At 39.6% G+C, this 27,519-nt stretch overlaps 4 protein-coding genes across 7 annotated transcripts; 3 read left to right on the forward strand and 1 right to left on the reverse strand.

The window, feature by feature from the left end:
* Nucleotides 1-1,671: 1,671 nt before the first annotated feature.
* Nucleotides 1,672-13,499, forward strand: LOC116194114 (stromal processing peptidase, chloroplastic). 2 transcript variants are annotated; one of them, XM_031522847.1, is made up of 25 exons: nucleotides 1,672-1,982; nucleotides 2,720-2,957; nucleotides 3,614-3,855; nucleotides 4,250-4,448; nucleotides 4,910-4,957; nucleotides 5,243-5,350; nucleotides 5,452-5,640; nucleotides 5,793-6,089; nucleotides 6,557-6,658; nucleotides 6,886-7,020; nucleotides 7,506-7,730; nucleotides 8,574-8,777; nucleotides 8,884-9,054; nucleotides 9,420-9,569; nucleotides 9,813-9,950; nucleotides 10,084-10,311; nucleotides 10,400-10,546; nucleotides 10,679-10,805; nucleotides 11,240-11,372; nucleotides 11,678-11,798; nucleotides 11,883-11,963; nucleotides 12,125-12,226; nucleotides 12,353-12,503; nucleotides 12,813-12,953; nucleotides 13,083-13,499. In XM_031522847.1, the coding sequence occupies exons 1-24, from the start codon at nucleotides 1,828-1,830 to the stop codon at nucleotides 12,902-12,904; spliced, it is 3,783 nt and encodes a 1,260-aa protein (XP_031378707.1). In that variant the 5' UTR covers nucleotides 1,672-1,827; the 3' UTR covers nucleotides 12,905-12,953; nucleotides 13,083-13,499. The 2 variants fall into 2 exon arrangements, with proteins under 2 accessions (XP_031378707.1, XP_031378715.1); XM_031522855.1 differs by having other exon boundaries at nucleotides 1,673-1,982; nucleotides 11,243-11,372.
* Nucleotides 13,500-13,675: 176 nt separating this feature from the next.
* On the reverse strand, nucleotides 13,676-17,154 carry LOC116194130 (uncharacterized protein At1g76660-like). 3 transcript variants are annotated; one of them, XM_031522880.1, is made up of 4 exons: nucleotides 16,656-16,798; nucleotides 16,176-16,523; nucleotides 14,787-15,843; nucleotides 13,676-14,084 (listed from the first exon to the last, which is right to left on the reverse strand). In XM_031522880.1, exons 2-4 carry the CDS (start codon nucleotides 16,224-16,226, stop codon nucleotides 13,894-13,896), a joined length of 1,299 nt encoding a protein of 432 aa, XP_031378740.1. In that variant the 5' UTR covers nucleotides 16,227-16,523; nucleotides 16,656-16,798; the 3' UTR covers nucleotides 13,676-13,893. The 3 variants fall into 3 exon arrangements, with proteins under 3 accessions (XP_031378740.1, XP_031378732.1, XP_031378726.1); XM_031522872.1 differs by having other exon boundaries at nucleotides 16,173-16,523; XM_031522866.1 differs by lacking the exon at nucleotides 16,176-16,523 and having other exon boundaries at nucleotides 16,656-17,154.
* Nucleotides 17,155-18,607: 1,453 nt separating this feature from the next.
* LOC116215093 (myosin heavy chain, clone 203) lies at nucleotides 18,608-22,834 on the forward strand. Its single transcript, XM_031550671.1, has 3 exons — nucleotides 18,608-19,832; nucleotides 20,845-21,531; nucleotides 21,844-22,834. The coding sequence occupies exons 1-3, from the start codon at nucleotides 18,765-18,767 to the stop codon at nucleotides 22,426-22,428; spliced, it is 2,340 nt and encodes a 779-aa protein (XP_031406531.1). The 5' UTR covers nucleotides 18,608-18,764; the 3' UTR covers nucleotides 22,429-22,834.
* Nucleotides 22,835-25,749: 2,915 nt separating this feature from the next.
* On the forward strand, nucleotides 25,750-26,530 carry LOC116192330 (auxin-responsive protein SAUR72-like). The gene has a single exon (XM_031520861.1). It carries the CDS (start codon nucleotides 25,813-25,815, stop codon nucleotides 26,233-26,235), a length of 423 nt encoding a protein of 140 aa, XP_031376721.1. The 5' UTR covers nucleotides 25,750-25,812; the 3' UTR covers nucleotides 26,236-26,530.
* The last annotated feature ends 989 nt before the right edge of the window (nucleotides 26,531-27,519 follow it).

A 27,519-nucleotide genomic window follows, 5' to 3' on the forward strand; every position in this document is an offset into this window, starting at 1 on the left:
TTGATGTGCTTAATTTTAAGTTCAAACATACGCAATTTAAGAAGTAATTAAATTTTTAACATTTACTTTGATGTGCTTAATTTTAAGTTCAAACATATGCAATTTAAGTGAGACAAAATTCAATAAATGGTAAATAAATAGTATTATTTTCATATTAAGGGGTGAAATATAATAATTTCATAGAAAAAATCGAAAACTCAACGAAATACACTATAAAGTTTGTAGTTTTTTCCCTTAGACCAACGGGTGCCCCTTAAATAGATGCACTTGATAGCTGGATGTTTCATGTATCATTATAATATATATCATGATCTGAGTTAAATAAATCAATATATATATATATATAATAACAATTTATTTTGCCTATCTCTCGCGTAGTCAATTTTAAAAAATGAAACGTGGAAAAGCACATCATCATTTACACGCGCTTTTGCGAAACCACATCATTATCTTAATTATGTAAATAATATATATTGTGAAATATTTAAATGTACAGTGAATTATATAATGGAATCTACAAAGATAATGTATTATTTTACATTATAGAAATATATATGTTTTGATATAATGCAATGTTTAGTATAATTTTTATACTCGCGGACACATATATATATATTGTTGCATGCTTATCCAATACACCCACCGATATTACATCAATCTAATTGTTTCAAAAATATTTCATTAGGTTTTGTTTGGAGAGTTCATTATTTTCTTTTAAATGATATATTTGTTTCACACATTTTCATTCTACCCCTTTTATCTCATATATTTACATTATATTTTATCTTTATCAATATTTTTTAATCCAAATATCTATATATTATAATAGATTTTGCGGTGTCATATTGGTATATCTTATATTAAAAAAAATTAGGACCTGAATGAGGTTGACAAGATTTTATAATGGGATAAACAAAAGAACTAATGAAATCTTCAATCGAGGTATTGCTTTGCAAAAGTTTTAATTATTTATTAAATTATTATTTCTAATGAAATTAGGTTCATACATGCTTGCAAGCATAAGAAACTTACGTATCAATTTATTGAGATCGTTACTTTGCGAAGGGAGGTTATATACTATCGAGAATTTCACATAACTACCATTTTATTGAAATACTGCCAAGTTGAATTACATATTTAATTTATGGTGTTGCTCGCATAACGTGCGAGCACTTACTTAGTTTATTACGATTTATTTATTAAAAGATAATGATACGATACATTTCAATAAGGTGACTCGTCCTTCCATCTAGTCTCGAAAAAATAATGCGATTTCTGGTATTGGACCCAAATACAAGGACACCAATCGGGCAAAATTACATGATACTTGTGATATTTATTTAAGGCCAACACGACACGAACTCGAGCAGCCCTAGCCTAAGGAGAGGGCGAAGTCAAACCGTTAACGACCAGCATGAAATTTCTGTGTATGGTAAAGCTCCAACGTGTCGCCTCTCTGTCTAGTTGACGTGTCGCAAATCAAGTGGACATCTGTGGCGCTTCCACGAAAGCTCCTCCACCGCCGTTGCACCAGAGCCTATCTCCATAATATCCTGTTAATTTTTTATTTTTTTGGCCAAATATTATCTTGCAATTTATTATTTTTACAAATGAATATAAACTTCTTATAAAATTAATATCAACACAAAATTAAGGACGAAAATAAATAAATAAATAAATAAATTGAGAGGCTGATGGCTTTGTCCCGTCGTTAGCTCTCCGGTGGTCTGCTGCTGCTTCTTCTTCTTCTTCTTCATTGCAATAGTAGACAGACACAGATACACAGGCAGAGAGCGGTCTGTGCAGAAGTTCCTTTACCAATCTCAGATGGCCACCTCGACCTCCCTCGTGGCCAGCGTCCCCCAGGTCCGCCCCTGTCTGCCGCCGCGGGATGCCGGCGGCCAGAGAGCGCGGCTCTACCCATCTCTCGTCGGACTGCCCCGGTTCAGCCCCCGGTGTCAATCCGTCTCCTCTTCTAAGAGGTACTTGCCTCCAATTCAGCTCCAGTAGGCAGCAGCTTTAGTTGAATTTAGCAGTTTGTCTGTTGATTCCGGTGATTGTCTGGGGGGCTAGTTAATGCTTGTATTCCTTTAGCTGGTGATATTATAGAATTCAAGTTAGACCGGAATGGATAATTTAATTGAACATATGCACATTAAGCTTCTTACTATTTGTACTTCTCGGTTTCGCCAATTGGGCACAAAGTTTCTGGTCTCTTTTCAATGTTTCTCACGTTCTTGTTAATTGGGAGAATTTGTTAACTCGGAAGCAGTAAGGGTTAAGTTGAGTAAGTTAAGTTGAAGTATGAGCAATAGTAATGGGTGCCCTCTCGAGGAGAAGTATTTAGGATAGAGAACAACTATGTTGTTAGATAACAGCAGTGTCTTGGAATGTTAGGACTAATGCTTTTAGTACAACGTGCAACCAATGTGCATTCGAATAGCTAGGACTCCAAAATTTTGCATTTTATCAAGAAAATGAGCTGCTCTCTGTGCAACTGAAAGCTCTTTCAAGAGTACAATCATGTTGATGGTCAGTCTAGAATGTAGAGGTTATGTTTCGAACGCCATAATTGAATGGCTGAGTTCTATTATGGTTCTCAGATATTGTTGTTTGTAGTAAGCTTTCACCGACTTGTATTTTGTTACTATATATGTGTGCAGTGAAGATGGATAATTTTCTTTTCTCTAACTTATTTTCGGATACTATTGGATCAAAGGTGGTTATCTGATTCTGTACGTGGTGGGTCAAGTTTTCTTAGAAAGAAAAGTGATGCTCGGAGAAGAAATGCGTTCCTACTAGGTGGACAAGTGGCAAAGTTCCGTGCTCCAGAATTACATAATTGTATCTCCTGCTCCCTTAGTCGGCGGAGAAGTCAACTCAGCATTGGAAGATCTGCTCCGAGAGCTTTTGTTGACAAATCTTCTTCTTACTTGTCCATGTCACATAGAGCCTTGGTGAGCTTGTCATTACAATTTACCCTGCAGATCATTTCATTTTGATGATGCTCACATGATTGTGCTCTTATGGGGCATGGTTGTGCATTTGCTAGAAAGAACTATGCTGTCGTTCGTTTGCAATTACATGCGGTCAAAGTACTTCATTCCATAATCTACATTTTAGCAACATAGAAAGACCAAGCGACAAGAGATGCTGTCGCAAGCCATGGTTTGATGTTTGATTTACTTCCATGTTTCTTTTAGCTCTATAATATATTTTATAGATAATTATACAGATAGTGAGTATCAGGAGTTCATTCAAATCTCAGGAGTTCATTCAAATCAATCTGAGTCAGATAATTATATTAATGTAGATATTTGTAGCGCTCAATATTCAATGGCGCTAGAATGTAATGTGTCTGGTTGTCCAGTTCACTGCAAAACCTACAGTTAGGCATGTCACTTTCCCAAAAACAGCACATAAGTTTCATGGTATCCCATTGAAGGGGTACTTTCATAGGCAAATAAATAACTTATATGATTACTCGCATTGAAGTTGAGCTGCTCCATTTGAGTTTTCTTTTTCCCTAAATGTATGATGGTTAAGATTTGTCCTGTTTCTATTTATCCGGTGTAATATCCTCCGTACTTTTTTATTTTTCCTTTTCCCCTAGAGGAAGTATGTTACTCGTCCTCGTGCAACTGTTGGCCCGGAGGAGCCTCATGCTGCCAGCACTGCATGGCCAGATGGTGTGCTTGAGAAACAAGAATTGGATGTAGACAATTTTGAGTTTGATAGGGCTGAGTTAGAGGGATTTTTGAATTCCAAGCTTCCATCACATCCAAAGCTATATCGAGGACAACTGAAGAATGGTCTGCGCTATCTTATTCTACCTAATAAAGTTCCTCCAAGCAGGTATGATTCAATTACAATAGTTAGCTTCAAGCTTCTGACGATTTAATGTTGATAATGGAGTTTTGGCAATCTTTTGGGCAACTGTGAATCTGGGTACCCAAAAGCGAGAAATTGTCAGTTAATGAAAATGATATTCTCATATCATTTATCCTAGGATAGTTAAGTTTGGGATTTGATTCCCATAATATATGCTGTTCTGAAAAGAGTCATATGGTTGAACTTTTTTTTTTTTCCTTTCCTTCTCTTGGGTGATTGGGGGTTGAGATCTTGTTAGTACTTTCAGCACGAGTTTCATTTAAAGTTTCTGTACCAAGAAAGCTTATGTTGCATTTATATCTATATGTGTTATGCACACAAAGGGTTTCAATGTACATGTGATGCCTCTGAATTTTAGGTTTGAAGCCCACATGGAAGTTCACGTGGGATCTATTGATGAGGAGGATGATGAACAAGGTATAGCCCATATGATAGAACATGTAGCATTCCTTGGAAGTAAGAAACGCGAGAAACTTCTGGGAACAGGGGCCCGCTCTAATGCTTATACTGATTTTCACCATACGGTGTTTCACATCCATTCACCAGTTAGTGCAAAGGTTTGTTCTTAATAGATCCTTTTTTTTTTCTTTTTTTTTGCATCCATCCTTTCAATTATTGGGTGACAATTTCATAATGTTTAATCAAGTTCACCTTAAAATATGTCACTATGTTTCTTTTGATTCGGTGTAAATCTTTATTGACCATGTTTCCATCACAAGTCCTCTGACATCTTTTAGGGACTTCATAACTTATACAAGTGACCTGTCTTTTTCAAGGATCTAAACAAGCTTTTTGTAAAATGACGCATGTTTCCTTTCCCTAATACTGTGTCACAGTATCTTTAATACTAGTCCTTGATGCTTGTCCAATCTCTATGTTTGATTACTTGCTCAATTTACGGCTTTTGCATCACTGATTGAATCATAGACGGCCTGGGATTGCTAACTTCTAGCTTTATGTTTAGTGATCCTCACTTAAAAATGCATTGCAAGCATCCTGACTGCTTGCTATTTGTCAGGATTCTGAAGAAGATCTACTTCCATCAGTGCTTGATGCTCTAAACGAGGTCAGAATTTCATCTGTTCATAGTTTGATACTGGGTTTGGAGTATTCATTTAGAATTAGAATCAAACTTGTTTCCCTTTCTGTCTCCTCCCTTCTTCCAAAGAAATCCAGTCCTTAATCTAAACATTAGTAACTTGGACTGTGGGATTAGTTGGGCGAAGCCCGGACACCCTCGTTATTAAAAAAAAATAAAATTGGTAACTTGGTATATACGTGTTAATAAATTACAGAGTTGAAATGGTTAATCTGATATCTTCATATACTTTTATATCTTGCACATGCACAGATTGCTTTCCACCCGAAATTTCTTGCTTCTAGGGTTGAAAAAGAACGGCGAGCTATACTTTCAGAACTACAGATGATGAACACAATAGAATATCGTGTTGATTGTCAGGTAAGATCGCATGAAGTTGCTTTATTCAACCTCTTCAATCTATTTACAAAGCTTTTCAATATCAAATGTTCTTGCTTAATCTTTGTACACTTCAACTGCAGCTGTTGCAACATCTTCATTCTGAGAACAAGCTTAGCAGGAGGTTTCCTATTGGACTAGAAGAACAGATTAAGAAGTGGGATGCTGATAAAATTAGGAAATTCCATGAGCGTTGGTACTTCCCTGCAAATGCAACTTTGTACATCGTGGGGGACATTGATAACATCCCTAAGACGGTCTCCCAAATAGAAGTATGTGGCATGTTTCAACTATATCTTAATGTATATTTTGCATGTCTATTTATGTGTTCGTTTCATTCCATTCTTAAAGGAAATCAGTTTTCTAAATAAACATAGTCTACAAAACTTTTTTACTGAGATAAGCTACTTCAACTTGCGCACAGTCTGTGTTAGGGCAAACAGGGCTGGAAAATGAGTCGGTATCTCCTCCAACTCCAAGTGCTTTTGGTGCAATGGCTAGTTTTCTTGTTCCCAAGCTACCAGCCGGTCTTTCTGGAAGTTCATCTCATGATAAATCAAATTCTCCTGATCAAGCAAAGGTTGTTAAGAGGGAAAGACATGCTGTTCGCCCTCCGGTGACGCATAATTGGTCTATCCCAGGAAATATTTCTGATATGAAAGCTCCGCAGATTTTCCAGCATGAGCTCCTCCAGAATTTCTCAATTAACATGTTCTGCAAGGTAATTAAGCTCGTGCGATGCAATTTTTGTTGCGGCTATAGTTCTAGGTTTTATAAAATATTCATTAGTTACTTTGAGGCTACTATATGCTATACATCTTCAAATTTGTGGAGTGACTGACAGACGATGTGCATACAACTCTTTGATTCTTCTAATATTTTGTATAGATACATTGGGACTCAACTGAAATGTATCTGACTTTGAACTTAGATAATTTGACCCTTCATATGTAAACTGTCCCTCACCATGTCTTGAAGAAAATTACAATTTTGTATGGACATTTATTTTCCTCAGAATGTAAGAGCATAATGATGGCAAGCCTTGAGCCATCATCCTTTCTTGTCATATTGGACTGATAGGTCATAGCACACAAATGAAAAAGTCCAAAATATTGTAGTTGAGAATCTTGTGATATCATTTTTGTTATATAATTGCCTGTTGTAAGTACCTCTGTTATGCCTTTTCAGATTCCTGTAAGTAAGGTGCGGACATATAGCGACTTGCGCAATGTTCTTATGAAAAGGATATTTTTGTCTGCTCTCCATTTTCGAATTAACACAAGATACAAGGTTTGTTTTTTCCCTTCACGTCTAACTTAAGATCTCCATTATTTAGAATTTATATTGGCTAAGCTCATTTTCCTGCTTAAGTAAGGAATTTAATTTTTGTTTCTCCTATATATTTTTTTTGGGTAATATTTTTTTTTAATATCTTAAAAGAAAGTATTTTCTTTCTTCTTTTATTGAACCATTGCACATCTCATGGAATCATTTAAACTAACAAATGGATTTTTCAGAGTTCGAATCCGCCCTTTACCTCAGTTGAACTGGATCATAGCGACTCTGGAAGAGAAGGATGTACTGTCACTACACTTACAGTAACTGCCGAACCCAAGAATTGGCAGAGTGCTATAAGAGTTGCTGTTCAAGAGGTTGGTCTTTTGAGTCACTGTTGATCCATGGGAATCTCAATCCTTGGACAGTTGAAGGTCACCATGAGTCATTAGAGGAAGTGCTAGTTTATCCAACAAAATGTTCAATTCAGTTGATTATCAAAATAAGCTTCTCCCTTTTGGGATTTACTGTTAGCAATAAAAGTTCAAATCCTTGATAGGCATGTCCATTTACTTCATTTTGTTGGTTCTATATTCCCATTTTTTTTTTTGGCTAACATGTTCCCATGTATTTTAATCCTGAGATATTGCAATGGATCAAAATCATTTAGTAAACTTGATTCATAAGCAATATCATTTTGACAACTATCCCTCTTCATCTGAAGACCTTTTCTAGTCGTCCTCATACTTTTTAATTTCATCTCGTTACTGCTATCAGCCATAAACACCCATTTCTTTTGCTCTTAATTATCTTACCAATTATTTCTTCTGCATTCAGTGTTTGACATCTCTATTTGGTGCAGGTTCGAAGACTTAAGGAGTTTGGTGTCACAAAAGGTGAATTAAGTCGTTACATGGATGCATTGCTAAAAGATAGTGAACAGCTTGCTGCAATGATCGATAATGTGTCATCAGTTGATAATTTGGATTTTATTATGGAGAGTGATGCATTGGGCCATACCATTATGGATCAGATGCAAGGACATGAAAGTTTGGTTGCTGTTGCCGGAACAGTGACTCTTGAAGAAGTAATTTTCTTTCCCATTAATCTTATTGTCTATTAGATTAGAAGTAACTGTTATTTTAGCTCGATTCCCATGTATACGAGGATGAAGGGACTCTTCCCTTCCTATAGTTTATGCCATTGAAGTTGATTCTAAACATTTTATCTGCTCTGTCATTTAAAAGACCAAAGCTATATTCTTATTTTTGTTGTCCCTTCATTTTCTAATTTTTGTGAAGTTTCTCTTTTGGCTAAATTGAGTTTTAAAAGATATAAGAAGCCCAATGCAGCTGCCTTTGTCATTTTCCTCTCCTTACTTTTTTATCCTTAAGAGATAATAGTTCTACATTCTTCGACTAGCCAGTACTATCTACAAGTTTTTATTCATGTTAATCACCAAGAGTATTCCATTTATTAGCACATTATGATACTAAGCTAACAAAAAGGGTCGATAGACAAATTATTTATATTTGGGTATAGATAGCATTGACTGTCTATCCATTTTCTAGCTTCAGGTAGTTAGGAGCTTCTATAGTTTTTTTCTATGTTAATTTTCAAAGTGTTGGCGAAAAGATTCAATGTATCCCAGCTAGTTGGAACTTCATAAATATTTTTTCTGTTGAAGATATATCCTAAGGATTCCACAAAGAAATTTCTACTCCCACTGAGCAATGAGTCTTCAAGATGAGAGCGTTCAATGCAAGTGCAAAAATATTTTACCCCTATTTTGGGCCATAAGATATAAATGAGGAGCTCATAGACACATGTGGAACCTTGTTATTAGGCACATGTCAAGAGTAGGGTGCCATCCGTCCATTCACTGTTTGAACATTCTGCTCAACCATATGCATTGCAATGGATTTTGTAGGTTAATGCTGCTGGGGCCAAGGTGTTGGAGTATATTGCTGATTTTGGAAAGCCTGGAGCACCAACTGCAGCAGCAATTGTTGCGTGTGTTCCTACAAAAGTGCACATTGATGAAGTTGGCGAAACTGAATTCAAACTATCTCCGAGTGAGATTGTAGATGCTATTAAAACCGGGTTGGAGCAACCCATTGAAGCTGAGCCTGAGGTTTCTTTTCTTGAAACTCTGTTTCTTATTCCCTTTTAGTTCAGATAAGATAGTATTTTTGAGATAATTGTAAGTGCTAACTATGTCATTACTGGATTTTTTGCAGCTAGAGGTGCCGAAAGAATTGATCTCTTCATTAGAGTTGCAGGAACTGAAGCTGCAGCGGAGCCCATCCTTTGTTCCTCTACATCCAGAGGCAGGCATCTCTAAAATCCATGACGAGGAAACAGGAATTACACAGCTCCGTCTCTCAAATGGAATTCGGATAAATTACAGGGTATTCCTTGTTGCACTTAATTTCTCTAGGTCTGGTTGAATCTTTGCCATAAATAAGTGTGGGTGAAAGGATAGTCTTGTGATTGCTTGGTCCAAGATATCCAAGATATCCAAGTTGAATACTGATTTTTAGTTAGGCAAATGCACCTAATGGTCACAATGATTTCTTGTTAATGAAAAAAAAAAAAGATAAAAATTCGGGCGAATGTCTCGTTATATGAATAAACAGAAACATATCAGTGTTAGGCCATAGAGATTTCCTTCCTGGAGTTGTTTGCCTTTTGCTTGATATTCACTGTAGACATAGATCTGCATTAATCATAATTGTAAATTTCTTGGTCGATATTCCCTGCTGATGCAATACAGGTTTCACAAACTGAATCCCGAGGTGGAGTAATGCGCCTTATTGTTGGTGGAGGCAGAGCAGCAGAAACATCAGAATCAAGAGGAGCTGTTATTGTGGGTGTGCGGACTCTGAGCGAGGGAGGTCGTGTTGGTAACTTTTCGAGGGAGCAGGTTAGTTTGCTATTCCTCTTCGCCCTTTAAACCACCTTCACTTTGAAGATGTTTAATTAGAGTGGGAGGCCTCTTTACTAAAAACAGAATATATTCTATTCCTCACAGAACACCACTTATGTGGGCATTTGTGAAATTTACATGCATAGTCTAAAAGAAAAGCTACGATTTGGTGACGTCACCTTGTAAGTTTCTTGATAATTCCATATCGGGTTTACATGTCTTGATTTTGACATTCTGCAGGTGGAGCTTTTCTGTGTGAATCACTTGATAAACTGCTCTTTGGAATCCACGGAGGAAGTCATTGCAATGGAGTTCCGTTTCACTCTGAGGGATGATGGGATGCGTGCTGCTTTCCAGCTCCTTCACATGGTTCTTGAGGTAAAGTATCATGACTTGTAATCTTGGCTCCGAGGCTGCAAATTTGGGAGTTCTCCTTTATATATTATTGGCACTAAATTGGTGTTACTTAGGCATATTTTTCCCTTAACTTGTACAAAAATGGTTCCTGCAGCATAGCGTGTGGTTAGAGGACGCATTTGATAGGGCAAGACAGCTATACTTATCATACTATCGATCTATTCCAAAAAGTTTGGAGCGCTCAACGGCTCACAAACTCATGTTGACAATGCTCAATGGAGATGAGCGCTTTGTTGAGCCCACACCAATGTCGTTACAGAATTTGTCTCTACAATCTGTTAAAGATGCAGTTATGAATCAGTTTGTTGGTGATAATATGGAGGTGAGTCAGTAATTAATTTCTAAGATTTGCCTTCTGCTTGTCTTTTTGTATTTTACTGCCTTAAACCTCCATTAAATATGTTGTGCAGGTCAGTATTGTCGGGGACTTCACTGAGGAAGAAATCGAATCCTGTATTCTTGATTACCTGGGTACTGTGGGATCCACAAGGGGTTCAACAACAGCAACTCAATACGAGCCTGTCTTGTTTCGACCTTCGTCATTGCAATCTCAACAAGTGAGCATTCCTTAAATTATTGGTTGCACTTTGACTGGATTGTTATAGAGGATGTAGCTGATAAATAGGAAGATGCAAGTTCTTCAGTTTTGAGTTTCTTCTTCAAATGCTTAAAAGGTTGCTTTTTGGCAGGTTTTCTTGAAAGACACTGATGAGCGAGCGTGTGCATATATTGCTGGTCCTGCACCTAACCGCTGGGGTTTCACATATGAAGGTGAAGACCTATTTGAGTCAATTAGTGAAATTTCGCTATCCGACGGTAAGTCTCTAAATCTCTCTCGAGTGGTTTCGATAGTGCATATAGCATATCAAATTTGTTTTTAACCCAATATTGCAGTTGCTCGAAATTCTTGAGAAACAAAGGTGGAGGGTGTCAAACTATTCCTCGATTTTAGATTTACACCAACTTATTTCAATGGGAATCATCTCAGTGATATTTGCGTGGTTGCTCCAGCAAATATCCTTGTAATCATTTTTAAAAAATACTTGGGGAATGCCTGGGTTTTGAGATGTTATGAACTAGTAGGTTTTTCTTCAATGAGGTAGGTAAGGAAAACACTTGCTTTCACTTTATAGGCTTATCTAGGTATAACTGTATGGTTTCTTCATGTGTTTGTTGAAGCAAAGGAAATTTATTCTCATTTTTCATATTGGAACATGGGCAACATACTGATTTGCTCTGGGATAACTTAGCAGGAGCACAATCAACCTCTGAGGAATTAAATGTTGAGAAGAATGTTGGAACCATTTCACAGACAAAACTTAGAAGCCATCCTCTTTTCTTTGGTATTACGATGGGGTTGTTGGCGGAGATCATAAATTCAAGGTAAAATTACTTGCAAAACCTATCAGCCATTAACATAATTTTTCTTTAAAGTATCTCCTTGTCTCATTTCTACTCTTTCAGTGGCTTTAGCAGTTTTACCTGTTGAAGTTTTGTAGCATTCCTAGAGCCTAGAGCAATTTTTATTTTTTCTTTAAAACTGTCGTTTTTCCACATTTTCAGCAGCTTTAGCAGGTTCACCTGTGAGGCTTCTTGCCCTTGCTATTGCCTGGAGCAATTTTAAACTTTCCCTTTCAAACTCTGATATATGATTTTTTCTTATTGAGATGTAATTTTGTCTCTTACAGGCTATTTACAACAGTTCGGGACTCCCTTGGGTTGACATATGATGTATCCTTTGAATTAAACCTGTTCGATCGACTCAATCTCGGTTGGTATGTGATCTCTGTTACATCAACTCCGAGCAAGGTATGGGATTATGTTGGTTATATTTTCCTTGCATAATTTTCTGTTTCTAGCATTCGTGTAAGTTTGCATTTCTGTTATTTTCAGGTGCATAAAGCTCTTGATGCATGCAAGAGCGTTCTTAGAGGACTGCATAGCAACAAGATTGCCCCAAGGGAGTTGGACAGGGTCAGTGGCATTTATCTAGTGGAAAGAATGTTTGCCATTCTTTTGAGACATGCGGTTAAATTTGAATGGTTATTTATATTAATATATTGTCACTAGTTTTAGAAATAAGCATGAAGTAAGAAAGATTATTGTCTTATAGTCTTTTTCTATTTTAATTGCAGGCAAGACGAACACTCCTGATGAGGCATGAAGCTGAAATTAAGTCCAATGCCTATTGGCTTGGACTGTTGGCTCACTTGCAAGCTTCTTCTGTTCCAAGGAAGGTACAGCAGAAAACCACCAAACCTAATTATTACATTCCAGATATAGTCTATATGCTTGGATGAAATATTAATGTTCAAGACCTGTTGGTCCAGCTTATGATTTGATTTCATGAATTCTTGACCCAGGATATATCATGCATCAAAGATCTTACGGCATTGTATGAAGCTGCCACCATTGAGGATGTATACCTTGCATACGACCAGCTCAAGATAGATGACAATTCATTGTATTCATGCGTTGGGGTTGCAGGCACACAGGATGGTGATGAACTTGGAGGTGAGTGGTTGCATCTTGATTTTACCCTTTATGCCTCCCACATTTCCAGATTGATACTTCAATTAGAAATCAAATCAGAAGAACTAAAATGCCAATAGGCCTTTCTTTCGTGCCTCTGGACATGGAAGTCAAATACATCCCTCTAAAATTAGTAATTTCTGGGGTCTAGATCTCCTTGTTTCTATGGACTTGTGGTGAGTCCTATATCATCGAACCATAAATCAGTGAGGAATTATATTCATATGTTGTGGCTGAATGATGTTTCTTGAGTTTATAGGCTTATGTCTTTCCAATATGTCTATGTGGCAGCTTCCTTGGACGAGGGAGAATCTGGCGAAGAGTTCCAAGGTGTGATCCCTACTGGGCGGGGTTTGTCTACTATGACCCGACCAACGACCTGATGAATTGCATATAGTGCTCTCAACTGTAATGTTATCCTAGCATTACGAGGTATTGTTGCTTTGCTTACATAGTTCACCTAAATGGCTTTCCATTGTAATCCCTTGTCCGCGCACTTATGCGGCAAACAGCTTCTGCAATTCAACTATGGGTATGACTAGTGAATTTCTTTCATATCAGGAACCATACACATGGGTCTTTGGGGGAGTAGGGAAATTCGGGTTTCACACAGCTCAGATTTGGTTCTGCTTTACGGTCAATTTGTTCGGCCTGAGGCGGCTATTTGATGACTCCCATGCTCTCTCCACGGTATTCCGTTGAACCAGGAAGGCTTTCAACCAAGACATGTTTGATGGATTGGTAGAGGGAAAAATTCTCCAAGTTTCTAGATTGTAATTGATTTTTGAGTTATAACAAAATATTCTTGCTGGTCACAAGCCAAATCCATTAGAGGCGGTAAATAATTTGTATTTATCAGAATAAGATTTTTCTGATTGTAGCTTATTTTTGTAGAATTTCTGAACTCCCTCAATAATCTGAAAGCAGAGGGAGAGATGCAATAAGAGATTTTACAGATGTTCGACAGCTATTCCGATTTCCCGTCTCTCTTCCTTTTCTTCTCTTTTCTTGGGTTTGATTTGATCAGAGGAACAATATCTTCATCGAATCGAGCAGCACCCGTGAAAGCTTCTCTTCACGAAGAATCTTGTTGTTTTGACTAAAAGCTATTTAAAGAGGCTCCAAGCATACATTGGAGAAGGAAGGACAAGGCATCCGATAGGACTGCAAACTTCCCAATTATATTGATATAGACGGCTCGACATTAATATTTGCACCGTACCGTACGGGGACAGCGATGGGTAAATACATTCAGCAATCAGAAGAAAAGGATACTAGACATATCACAGCACGGACTAGATGATCGGTTATATCTTTCCCACCAAACAGAAGAACCTGAAACACAACTGACTTTTCCCATGACAGTACCCTCTCAGCGCAATGAGAAGTTCCCTCGCCCCTCTCTTAAGCTTCTTCCCCTCCGATACTCGATCTCTGCATCTGAGCTAGACAAGCCTGAGGGGTATTTCCGACAGCTCCTGGATGTCCGCAGCCTAGGGAGCCTATTACCAGTATCCTGCTCGCTATCGGTTAACGACCTATTGTTGGGTGTGCTGAGTCCGCCTGAATTAGAATGAGTGCGAAGACATGATTATTAATGCCACAGAGAATCTCCCTAAGGAGAAAAACGAAGAAGCATCAAAGGAAATATCAATTCCGGTTCCGGTACCTCGTGTAATGTTGCCACATACAAATGTTTTCTTTAATGGAAACACGAAGGCTTCTAATCATACTGTTAACTCATATGAAAAAGGAAATTGTTTTTCCTTGAGAAAAGGAAGCCTATCAGATCCCAAGCAACAATCTTTTGTTCTGCCTGGATGCTTCGAGTGTTGTCTTTGAATAATACACCTTGACTCAAACATTTAAAAACCTCATGGAGCAAAGCTAGCCTATTTTAACAGCCGAGACTCACTAAGCTTCCAGGCAGCCTATAGATTAAGCATTAGCGGGTTGGGCTTCCATGAATCAAATATAGTGTACAACGAATAACCAAGCCTCGGTGAAATTTCATTTTTGAACCGCGGGTGATTTGGCGCTTGAAGTTCGAATGGAACACCATAAAGGGCACATAAAAACATGGCGACTTATAATATAAAGTACCCACAGTATAAACTGCATTTGATACCTGAACAACCTTGGAGTTGTCGAAATATGTGGAAAATGCAATGAGCCCCACTTTGACTAATTCCATGTTGGTTTTTTCATAATGAGGACAGGAGCAGGCAATTTTTTCAGTGTAAAAGAACAAGAGAAGAGACGCACCTCTGTGTTCATTCCGTGGCATTGCCATTCGAACAGGGTCACCCATATCTGATTCAGGTAGAGTGCTATTCGAGGCCCACAAGTTTGTGTGTGATTTTACCACTGCCTTTTGCTTCTCATTCACATACGGAGGCCGCAAATTTTCTTCAACGGGTGGCCTGATGGTGAATGAATCATCTGCCACATCAGCAATCTCCACATACTGGGCGGTTGTAATGATTTCATCTGCGCTAAACCCAAAGGATGCGCGGTAAGCTTCTATTTCCTCTGCATCTTGCTTGGGGCTTCTACTAGTGTTTTGCCTGCTCTGATACCCATTTCCGCCTGTTGAATGGACGTCTGAATCCTTGGAGACACTCAATCTCCCAGCAGTGTATGAATTTTGATCAAGATAGAATTCGGCGAATGTAGCAGGGCAGAAGAAATTTGTATCATGAGACATATTTGGGGCCTCCCGATCTGGAAACGCTGACGATAAGCAATCACTTGAGATCCTCGATATCGGAGATCTGAGGCTGCTGGCAGGGCTTTCTGGGTACGGAGGGTACGTTGCTTGAAGATCGTTGGACGACACATAATTTTCCTTCTGTGCCCCTTTGAGATCCCTCGAAGCTAGAAGGTATCGAGCATAGGGAACCTCGGGGGAAGAGGGAGTAGTAGAAAGGTGGGCGAGCTCGGGAGGGGGAGTAAGAGGGGCAGTGGATGGCTCGGTAGTGAAGGTTGAGAAGACTGGTGGAGAGACAAGTTGGGTTTCATGGGCAAATGGACCTGTAGCGAACATCATGGAGGAGGGTCCACCAGGTGAGTTGGCCGATAGGAAATTACTTGGTGACTGGGCTGTTGAGGGGAGAGCAGAGTTCGTAAAGGATGCAGGGGATGAAGGAGGTGCCAGAAGAGACGGAGCTATAGCTGTTGTGGCTTGATTTGCTTGAGGTCTGTTGGGTTGAGCTGCTGCAGCATTGCCCTCAGGAACACGAGATGCAGGAACTATACGCTTTCCACCTTTCTGAGCACCGAAGCAGGAAAGTGCAGCCAAACATCCTCCCCACCGCTTTCGCTACCAAAAGAAGAAAGCTTAATAAGATAAACAATTTAACTTCTGCAAAGTACGTCCATTCATAAAGATCACAAAAAGATATCAACATAAATCTGAAAGCACCAAACATCCTAGCACCCAGCATCTATCAAAGTACACAATTAAACCCAGAAAACCCAAAGGTGGACCTAGTCTCATATTTCTAAACCTGATAATAAAACCAACCGAGAGATCGGTTACTGAAAAGATCATTAACAAGCTTTAATCTGTCAGAAGTTTATGGTCAAAAGCTGTTGGAAACTCTAGCAGCTACACGACGGCTATGTGTGCAAGGAAGGATTCGAACTCACAACCTCGTGGACAAGCCATGAAGTGTACAAACGTCCTATCAGAGTACAGCTCATCTTTTATTCGATGTGTAAGACGCTTTTGAATGTTCTGCGTTGCACATCCTTTTCTTTGACCCTTTTGTGCTGCGTCTCCATCATCAACTGAATGCAACCCAACCCACTCCTTGGCCTCATTTCTATTTCCTCGCAAACCAGAAAACCAAAAACCCGAGCTACTTCCTATCACCAGATGGGCTACACTTCATCCACATAACTACGCAATCCGCTCTAGTCAGCTCTATCAACATCAGTCCCTTTCTAGCTAACCCATCTTACTCCCAGCAGTTCTTGACACTCTGGTCAGCAATAGATCTAAAACAACAGACAGGCATAAAACCTCAACCAGATCTGACAAAACCATTACATCGGCAAACAAAAAAGATCAAACGAACAAGACCCACATAAGATCAAAGGGAATGGGAAACAAGGAATAATTAAACAAACCCGTTCTTGCTGCTGCGGAGGAACTCTAATCTGCTCCGATCCCATGCTACCCATCTCACCCAGTTTCAGGAGTCAGCAAAACGCCTCCTTTTCTTTGCTTTTTGCTGACAATGGGCTCGCTTTTCCTCCCCTTTACAGCTCGGCGATAACTTCTACAGGAAACCCATCAGCGCTTTCGATGGCTTGCTCTCATTCATAGCCCAGCTGATGAGCTGTGGGGCTGAAACAGCAGCTACCCTCTTGCCTGATCAGAAGCTGACTAGCTTTAGACTTTCTATCTTGAAGCGCAGACGGAGAGAGGGTAAGGGGGAGGAGGAGGAGGAGGAGGAGGAGGGAATGGCGTTGTGTGCTGCGACCAGTGAATGGGAACGGAAACTGATTTATCGAAAGCCAAAGAAAGACAAAAGCGGAAAGGGATCGGAGTGTGTGAGTGACTGAGGAAAACGGCAAAAGAAAGCAAGAAAGACAGACAGACACCCCATGAGAGAGAAAATTAAAGAAACAGACGCAGACACAGACTGAAAAAAATGGAAAAAAAAAAAAGAAGAAGAAACCATTTCCCACTTTTTTTGGTTTGGTTTTGTTTCAGTTAGACCCCAGAAGTTTGCCTCTCCTCTCTATTTGACCCTTATCAGTGCGGCCCGCGTTTACGGGTTTAGGATGTTCCCTTGCCTTGACCTGAGCATGGCTCGGTGAGGCCGACGACAGAATAGAATGAAATGAAACTGTGCTCTATACTGGTCTTTAGTTAATCAAGTGACTCGTCCATAAATGGACCATCTTTTATTCAACACACCATTTTCTTTTCATAGTAAAAGTCAAAGTCCTATTCATTTGGACTCTTTTAACTCGAGTTTTAAGGTATCTAAATGTGGATTTACCTCGATCACTGTACTTGAACAGGCATCTCATATATATTTTTTTCATCAGCTACTTTTTTCTGCATAACTCTTCGGATCCGAGGTCGGACGTTCAACCTTCGAGCCGAAGACGACATTGATATTGACCCCTAAGACTTGTTGATAGTGATATAATATTAACTAAAGCGTGTGTGCGTGTGTGTTATCCCTATCAGTTGTCACCCTGATCGCACCGAAAGGTACATTACATTACATTACATTAAGGGGATAAATAAGAAATGGACTTGAGGAGGAGCCCGTATATTACGGGCCTGTGGACCTGTCTAGACTTGTTTATGGGCTTGACCATCCGGCCCAATTCCTTCACACGAGTCAATGAAACTCCGTTTGGTTTCGCAATTAAAATCAAAATTTTAACTTTAACTCATCACACTACACAATCTTGTCCTTTTCTATAATCAAAATCAAAGTTATTTTAATTCTGAAACCAAACGCACGATAAATGTTTTGCTTGCCCTGTTCTAGCATGAGAAAAGAAAAGAAAAGATAATGAGTCACCATACCAATTGGAAGTTGGAAACGCCATGTCCTTACCACAAATCGCAACGCATCATATTTGCATGAACATGTTTTATGTTAACACAAGTTCTCTCGAATCACTAAGGCCCAACAGCCCGGTGGTTAGGCTCGAGATAGTTGCCTCGATCGTTTCGAATCTCCTCCCACGCAACGACATTCCTCTTTAAGGTATTTGTGAATAATATTGGTCGTGACCTAATTAGGATCAGTATCTCTCATATACATATAGTTAGAAAAAATACAATAATAATGTCCCGATACATTGTGAGCCATACAAGACAAGAATATTTTCGAATATATTTTAATAGTATTGTTCATGTGCAATGACTTCCATTCTATAAATGGTCTTTCCTCATTTTAGTGAATAAAGAGGTTTAGATTACTGGGCTCATTATTCTCGAACTCTGACAATTTTAATCGACATAACTACATTTTACCGGGAGCCATCCATCATCAAGCCGCTAGTGTTAGGAGGGAGGACTTATGTTTATGCTTAACCCAAAAATGGGTTTTTTTTTTTTTGAGGAGTAAACGGTCAGATGACTCGGACAGAACAGAGAAATAGAAGAAGTGGAGGAAGAAGACGACACAGTGAAACAGAACGGAAGCGAAGCAGAGCAGAGAACAAGATCCCATCAAGAACGAACCTCAGAGCTCCCAACCGGCGTCAATGGAGGACGACATAGACTCCCTCTTCGAGGGCATGGTCCTCTTCACTCCTTCCCAGCTTTCAGACCCTTCTCCTGCTCCCCAGCCCCAGCCCATCGACCCGTCACCTCCACCTCCACCTCCACCTGATCCCCCGGCGGCGTCTTCCTCTTCGGAGCCGCTCGACGAGAACCTCTTCTCCGACCTCACACTCGTCACTCCTCTCCCGGGCTTGCCCGAGAACGGCCACGAAGAGCCCCAGCTGAGCTCCTCTGCCCCGATCGAATCGCCGGCCGCTGGCAATTCGGTCAAAGCGAGAGAGGCAGCTCCACCCTCGGCGGTGTCTCGACAGTTCTCGCGGAAGAAGAAGAAAGCTGCCGGGTTAAGGATCGGATACGGGAGGCATGAGATCGAACAAGAGCCGCCTCCACCTCCTTCCCCTTCTGCTTCTTCTTCTGTTCCGATCGATGCTGCCTCTGCCAATTCACCGGACGTCAGATCAAAGGAAGATACTTTATCCACAGTTTCGCTCAATTCTCTGTCTGATAGAGCAGAGCAAGGCGATTCCATCCCTTCCATTCCGACAGCAAAGATCGATCATGAGGAGCTGCGGCCTCCTCCTACTTCGGAGGAGACAAAATCCGAACATGAATCAATCGATACAGGTGAAGGCTATGACGATCATCCGAAGGGGAACGATGAATCGATCGAGACAAAATTCGATAGAATCAAGGCTGAGATTTCTGAGAAGCTCGAGCAGGCTCGGGAACTGGTGGCAGCCTTATCCGTGGCAAAGAAGGAGGCCATAAGGAAGAGAAGGAAAGCTGCTGAGAGGGTGAACTCGGCTTCCGCGAGGCTGAAGGAGCTCGAGAGGAGCTTGGAGGAGGCGTGCGAAGCCGAGGATTTTGAAACAGCGGAGAAATTGAGCGAAAGCATTGCAGGCGCTGACAAGGAGAAGGAGGCTTTAGTGGATGCCCTGAGAGATGCAGAAGCTGAGTGTGATGAGGTTGATGAACAGATGCAGCAGGTTCTTGAGGCTCAGATTGCCGCAGAGGAAGAATGTGTCTCTCTGCTCGAGAGCTTCTCCATGGTAACCTGCACAACTTCTCCTCGTTTTAAGTGGTTTAAAATTGCATGTACTGCTGCTGATTCCATTCTCGGTGCTGTATGAATATTTCTTGTCAAAGCTTGAGCGGTTAGGAAGGCATATCGAGAGCACTTTTAACATTGCCTTGATGCATAAGCTAAGTTTTATATCTGCAAATTCGATTTAGATGACGCTGTGCTCTATTTCTCCGAAAAGCTGTTGCTGTTTGATGGGCAGTGATAATGTGTGTTGTGCACGTCCTAATGCTGCCATTTGTGTTACTACTCACACTTGCCAACTGCACTGGAACTCAGGCTGCTAAGAAGGAATCGAAACGAATAACCAGGAACTATGGTGAACACATGTTACTGTGTTGATATTATGACAGGCATCTTATTTTCAAAGCTTAATATGGCAGTAAGCACACCAACAATGTATATCGGTTCCCTCCACAAGTGGTCTTCTAAGAATTAGGAAGAGGGTGCTGTGCTGCATTACGTTGCCAGTTTGTTCCACTTTCTTTGTGTGGTATGAATTATGAATGAGATGTTTAAATTAAAATCTACTGTTAGTTTCAACTGAGCTCATATAAAGAATCTAAACTTGAACTTCATACGGTTGTTTGCCATTTGTTCCCCAGGCAAAACCTTGAATTGTTAATGCTAGGATCCAAGCGCTAAGTTTAGCCACATACTGAGAGAGAGTGATAGGCATTATCATCTTTCCAAATTATATTGAATTATTATGATGGGCTTGCTTGAATAATCCATACTTATAGTTTGATATCCTTTATGTTTAGCTGTGGCCTTTGGGTTCATTCTATGTAATGCAGTCTCGAGCATACATCTCAATCATCTCCTTTACCCATGTAAATTAAGTAATCGTGCTTGATGCTAAGCTAGATAATGTCGAAATAGATAAACTGGGCAATAGTTATTGGAGTGGAAGCTGCATTACAGTTCGGATTAAATATGGACAAAAGATATATCATTGAATTTCGCATCTTCTTTACCAGGAGGCATCGACTGAAGCAGATCAGATAATAGAGAAGGCGCAACTATTGTATGAAGAAGAAATGGACAAGTGGCTATCGTCTGGTGAAGCCTTGGAGGGAAAGAAGATGGAGCTTGAAATTGAATCGCAATTGGTGAATGAAGCTCGTGAAGTGATGAATAGCTCCATTGAGCATTCTATTGATGATGATAGGCGAGAAAAAGAAGATCTTTATGAAAAGAAGAGCAAGTTGATGGGTGAATTGGAGGAGCTACTTGCTTTGGTAAAAGCGAAGGAGAAGGAGATAGCAGAAAACGATGCTAAAATTGAAGCTGTTGAGAATCGGATTGCTGGTGTCATTACTGAATTTGAGGAAGCACAGTCGAACATTGTTGAGAACTATGAGAGATTGCAGTTGAACCTCTCACAGATTGACATGGAAAGTAAGGATCTTTCAATGAAAAAGAAGGAGATTGATGAGACTCGCTCACAGGAAGAGGATAAGGGAAATAAGATCAGGGAAATCGGCACAAAGTGTGCAGATGAGGCCAAAGCTTATATTGAGGTTGCTGGACTAAGAAAAGGCTTGATGTTGTCCATACTAAAGTTCAGAGAAAATAAACTTGGGCTCGTGAAGACTGAGGAAAAGCTTTCCGATGATGTCCAGAAGCTCCGCCAAGAGGCTGCTTCAGCAAGAGCTTCTCTACAGGTTAATCTTGCTTTCCAACTTTTTCATAAAGAAACTGGATCAGTAAAAAGTGTAGTTGCTGTTAGTCCAGTGACATGGGTGTGATTATGTTCGTTTTTCTGTTTGCTGTCGCGGTAATGCCTCTCATTGACTTCTTCTTTTCCCCATAGAGGGTACTAAGGCATGTCAGAAGAGGATATCATATATCAGCTTTCAGTATATTATGAATGCCGTAAATCGGGATGAAGGGATGAATTGTAATTTATGTCGAGATACTTTTCTATTGACCACTTGGCCACCTGTCCCTGATGTATTGTTTCCTTTTACATTTAGGAACTATCCTCAACAAAGTCGAGTCTTCAGCAAGAAATAGCATCGATAGAGCAGAGGATTCTTTTCATAGACAAGAGACTCCCAGAGCTAGAGGCTGAGAAAAAGGTTGCAGCTGCTGCGAGGAACTTCAAAGAAGCTGCACGATTAGCTGCAGAGGCGAAGTCATTGAGCACCGAGAAGGAAGGGGTGCAATCAGAAGAGGAAAGAACTACTGCAGAGCTCGGGAAGCTCGAAGAAGAGATTAAGGGAACTGTCAGCAGGTTGCAGGAGGTTGAGGAGCAGATCCTGTTGAAGGAGAAGGAGGTATCAGTAGCAAGGATCAAGAGGTTGCTTATAACTGCCGGTGCTGCCAAAGCAGAGAAAGATGCTGCTATGGAGCTGGGTGACCTTGAAGAGGCAAACCTCCTAATGGCAGAGGTCGAGGCAGCGGAATCAGAGGCCAAAAGGCTTCTCCCGGTATATGATCATAAGGAGGAAGAATTCAATGATTTGCCGAGACATTTCATTCCTTTGGAACTCTTGTCCAATCTCGGTGGTAAGCAGTTAGCAGAAGTCGCCTCGTCCGCTGGCCTTTCCACGGAGTGATATGATTAGAAACACAGAAGTGAAGTAAATTTTTGCAGCAATAGACTGGAAAAAGGTCGTCTTCCCCAAATCGAGGGGTATACATTTGTGGAGCAGAAATACTTGTCTGGTTTTCTCCTAGTCCTTCAATGAACTCAAGACATGACAGCCGCAGGACTCTTCCATTTCACAACGGGATTGGATATCTGTTCTTCTGTTAGATGACTCCATAACATGAAGCCCCGCTGCACATGGGCGACCCCAAAGTACATGCTCAAACGCTCAATTACTTGATCACTGTTTTTCAGCCAAAAGAAGCTCCTGGTTGGAGCCATGTATTATTTTTTGTGAATATTGGAATGAGGCAGATTTTTTCGGGATTGATGTTGGTTTTGATGGAATAACAGTTCATTTGACCATCTCATTCTGATGTCGCTTGTAATTGTCCCTCATTATCCTTATGTTGGCAGTCCATGCTCGCGACCATGATCACCCAGGCAGAGCAGAGCGTATCATATCACGGTTAAACAATCCGACCCAAAAATGCTTCACGACAAATCACACTTGAGCGTGAACACGACCCACCAGTCCAGCTCGGTTAAAGGCATGAACACGACTTGTTCACATCCCATTCGAGTCACCGGTATGACGCCGGGGAGATTAGGCCGTAGAGGTGGAATATCACTCTTTAGTAAAAGAGGTGAAAGCATTTCTTCTACCAGAGTGTAAATGGCTAAAAGAAAAGAAGAGATATTAGCTCGTGGGCCTCTACTCGGAATGAGCAATAAAGCACTAGCGGGCTTAACATGTCGGGCGCCCGGGCCATGGATGGACACAATCACTAAATGGCCGCGTCAACTCTCAGTGACCACGAACAAGGCGAAGTACTTGATCGGACTGAATGGTTCGGGGTGTCTCCGGTTATGACATGTTATTCCAAGCTCAAGCACCGTCGTTTGGTTGCCGGGCCTACAATGATTGCAACCTTTTTCTACATTGTTGTCTCAAATTTAATTTCTTCCACGACTGTGGCACGCGTTCAAGCCCAACCCTACATAAGAAGAATTGTCTGAGGAGATTTCTCACCAAACTATTTACAATTTTATATACATAATAATACATAGATGATATATGCATGAACACATAATTTTGATAAACAAAAGAATATGGAGACAATTGTAGTGTGTGCATGCGTAAATAAAGGTTAATTAATTAAATAATACATTAGTTGAGTTTATCACAAGAGTTTGTTGATAAACCTATTGGATATGCAAGAGGCAGCACCTACAATAATCTTATTAGAAATTAAACAAGTTGGAGATGACCATTATCATTATCCTTATCATAAATAATAATGATGATGATGCTAAAAATTTTCATAATTATTATTTGTTGCATAAAGAAAACTCATAAAAGTAATGGAAAAATTACGCGGGGATCCATAATAAATTCCATAAATACAGAAACACGTATTCCACCAATGATTCTGGACTTATATATATATATATATATATACGCAATTTAATAACGATAAAATTATTAATATTGAAAATAAAAGAGGGAAGGAGGGCAAGGGAATCACATGGTTAAGTTAAGAGTTTGGCATAAGGAGAATGGAATGGAGATGGGGATGGCTTCAACATAATGATTGCACCGCCACAATTGGGAACCGTCTGATCCATCATATGATGATGCTCCTAATTTATTAATAAAAATGTTTTTCATTTTTTATTATTTTCTTCGATTAATTTCAAGTTGCCCCTTAGTTTGGCAACAATTTCAAAATGCCCCCTAATGTTCGAGCTTTGTCCCATGAAAATTATTCTTCGGGGCTCGCCAATTCTATGCAAAACTATTTTCATTCTTCTTCCAGAAAAAAAAAAGTGCTGCCTTAATTTTTAATCCGGCACATATATGAGCGATTGTGAGTATGTTGTTTTTGTAGTGAAATTCCTCATATGTGTCGTTCTATGCATCCATGACCAAGGGCATGATGTATTCTGTCATTCCATCTCGAGTTCGAGAATGGTGGGCCTCAAATTGGAGGTATTACTAAGATGGGTTCTATATATGAATCTCAAAGGAGTGTTTTTTTTTTCGATATGCACCCGGATTTTTAGAAATCCAATAGTCCCCTACTAATCTAGTCGAGCCGTGTCGACCCATTAAGGGGTAAATATCTCATAGCGTGGATTTTCTCTATTCATAAGACTCGAAATAGAGATATTATTTAAGGGGAACAAGTGTCGAACTACTTGAACCAACGTGAGTTGGTTTAAAAGAGTATTTTCGACACAGCTTCGAAACTATAGGGGACAAATTGAACATATCCCATTTTTTGCCAATAATACAAAATGAAAAAGTTAATTGTAATTGCATATATTTAATGAATTTTTCCTATTTGTACGCGGAATTTAGCTGGCTTGACTTCCGTATCAAGTCTCTTTGTCCTTGTAGAGAGAGAGAGAGAGAGAGAGTTTTGTTTGAACAATTTGACCCATAATGCATTGATTCTTGAGATAAATTAAAATATACATAATATATATATATATACATATTAACATATGACAGATCAGTAAGTCAGCTCCATGAGCACGTACTCAAAAGTTCTCTCGACTGAGGCCTGTCTTTACAGTTAGTAATCGGCTTAGTATATGCAGTGAAATAATAATCTGTCAACCATATGTTGGATCTGCAATAACAACACAGAAAGGATCGCGTCCGCATTAGCAATGTTTCAATCGTGTTTTATGGTTTAGCATCTTGACACTCACGCAATTCATTGTTGTGTTATTTACCAGATCAAGTCTGAAAGCAACTGTCTTTCGTATAACCCGAACGAGCAAATTAAGGGAGGTTCTCTTTGGCTGAACTTTTCTATACCACCGAGCACTACAACGTCGAGATCGATGATTTTACACATACATTAAGAATCTCACCTTGTACGATGAACTTGCCGGGTCTCGGGTAATCATTAGAAGAAAGAGATAGTTAATTGATCGATCAATTAGATAAAAATAATTTGATCATATGGATCAAGGGTCCCATCACTCGGTTTTGATCCCCAAAATTCTGGAATCTTAGTCCAGCCAGCTCTTGGAAGGGCCTAATGAGCAACCAACCAACCGACTTTCTTGCTTGTTTCCTCCCCATTATTTAATTTTTTTACAAATATATAAAAATTTCATAATTATATATATAATATATATTCTCTATTTTCTTTTATTATTAAAAACTCAGAATATTATTAAAATGATAACTATTCAGTTCAATACATTCACACTACCCCTTGCCCTATAAATATAAGTGAGTGTAAGCATTTGTGTGTTAGTTGTGAAAAACACATCCAACAAGCTCAGATCCAACACATCAACCACAAGTGAACATTTCAAAGAGTGAATCATCATGAGAAGCATTGTGAAGAAGATGTGGTGCTGCGGAGCCAAGGGCTTCCGGACCTCGGACCCCGAGCCAGAAGTCGTCCCAGAAGGCCATGTCAGGGTGTACGTCGGGAAGGACGAAGACATCATGTGTAAGTTCGAGATGGAAGCCAACTACCTCAACCACCCTTTGTTCGAGAGCCTCCTTAGGTTGTCCAAGGAGGAGTTTGGCTACTCCTACGAGGGGGCGCTCAGGATCGCTTGTGAGATCGACCTCTTCCAGTACGTCGTGCACCTCCTCGATACCAGCAAGCCGTCCGCCCACTACATGGAGCTCGCCGACCTCATGTCCAAGTTCTCCGGCACTAAAACCGGCCACCACCAGAAAGCATCGAATAAAGTCTGCAGCGTCACGACTTTTGGGCAGCTCCTCGCCGAACACAGCTAACAAAGTTGGATCTGGCCGGACATTTTTCATTTGCCGATACACGTTTTTCGGGTTTTAGAAACTATTCTTTTTTCGGGCGAAGCCCATGATTTTATGTGGGATTCAGTCTCATACACACACTGAATGTAGAGATACATAGGCATTATTTCAGCAATTATAAGATTCTTTTTCCTTTGTAATTTTTTTTGGTGTGTAAGCTTACAGCGAAGAATGACATACACAATCGATTACAGAAGCTGAAACGAGATGTTACAATTAATGAATTTCTCTGTTTAGTTAAATTGTAATTTATATCAATATTTTCCATTTGTCCGGATATTTTTGTTCTATTGTATTCAATGATACAAACATGTTTCAAAATGGATCGAAAAACTATCACGTAAAGTTAATGATATATGTCATCGTGACTGACAATATCGTTCCGAAATATTCTTACTGAATATCGATGGAGAGATCAGATACATTATCTCCCTTGATATAGATTCATGTGGACGAAATTATTATGTCATACTTTTTTTTTGTACCGTTTGCAATTAATAAATTAGGGTTTCAGAAAGGCTTGAATTTACAACCTGTGTTGATGTCAGATATATATTAATTTCGCTGACTTTGCATGAAACATTAATTTATAAATTATCGTTTGATTGTGGATTTAAGGAAAGGTGTCGTGGAAAAATAAGGTCATTAGAGAATTCATGCATGGACTAATTAACGTGACTCCTCAAACACACTCTGATCCCATGTGCTCTCCGTTAGGGCAACCCTTCGAGATGACCCATAACCTCGATTGACTAACTAATTAACTAACTATTAATACATTCAGATTAACGAATATCGTATCGACGCAGCATAAAATTATCTATTTTCTGCAGAAACTTATCATACTCAATGATATCATACCACCTTTCTTTTTCTTTTTCTTTTTTGTATATTTTTTCTTTTAGGGTCAGAGAGTCGCCATATGCAATTAAAGCCAACAGTGTGTACACAGATCGGAAGAGGAAAAGCTACAGAATACACCATAGTAATCCTACAATTGGAACGGATTCTTCATAGATATTGGAACTAATTTCATGTTCATGCGAATATCTTGTGAATAATTGGTTAAATATGCATGACATTCATATCCATATCCTAATTAAAATTTGTAAAGAACTATAAAGAAAATTAAAATGTGTAAATACCGGATGAGAACGATCGTCCTATGCAAAAAGTAATATATTGGAAGCGAGCAGAGGATTCGGGATGAGGAGGGGAGAGAAGCCATGAAAGGCACCATAAAAA

The sequence above is a fragment of the Punica granatum genome, chromosome 1 (assembly GCF_007655135.1).
Source record: "Punica granatum isolate Tunisia-2019 chromosome 1, ASM765513v2, whole genome shotgun sequence".
NCBI lineage: Eukaryota > Viridiplantae > Streptophyta > Magnoliopsida > Myrtales > Lythraceae > Punica > Punica granatum.

Excerpts from the sequence above, each read along its gene's own strand:
- LOC116192330 (XM_031520861.1), top strand. The coding sequence starts at position 25,813 with ATGAGAAGCATTGTGAAGAAGATGTGGTGCTGCGGAGCCAAGGGCTTC.
- LOC116194130 (XM_031522866.1), bottom strand. The coding sequence starts at position 16,709 with ATGGGTAGCATGGGATCGGAGCAGATTAGAGTTCCTCCGCAGCAGCAA. Across the intron at positions 15,844-16,655 it reads CTCCGCAGCAGCAAGAACGG|CGAAAGCGGTGGGGAGGATG; the intron begins GTTTGTTTAATT and ends TTCTTTTGGTAG. Across the intron at positions 14,085-14,786 it reads GCCACGGAATGAACACAGAG|GCGGACTCAGCACACCCAAC; the intron begins GTGCGTCTCTTC and ends ATTCTAATTCAG.
- LOC116194114 (XM_031522847.1), top strand. The coding sequence starts at position 1,828 with ATGGCCACCTCGACCTCCCTCGTGGCCAGCGTCCCCCAGGTCCGCCCC. Across the intron at positions 5,641-5,792 it reads AGACGGTCTCCCAAATAGAA|TCTGTGTTAGGGCAAACAGG; the intron begins GTATGTGGCATG and ends ACTTGCGCACAG. Across the intron at positions 11,964-12,124 it reads CCCCAAGGGAGTTGGACAGG|GCAAGACGAACACTCCTGAT; the intron begins GTCAGTGGCATT and ends TTTTAATTGCAG.
- LOC116215093 (XM_031550671.1), top strand. The coding sequence starts at position 18,765 with ATGGAGGACGACATAGACTCCCTCTTCGAGGGCATGGTCCTCTTCACT. Across the intron at positions 19,833-20,844 it reads TGCTCGAGAGCTTCTCCATG|GAGGCATCGACTGAAGCAGA; the intron begins GTAACCTGCACA and ends CTTCTTTACCAG. Across the intron at positions 21,532-21,843 it reads CAGCAAGAGCTTCTCTACAG|GAACTATCCTCAACAAAGTC; the intron begins GTTAATCTTGCT and ends TTTTACATTTAG.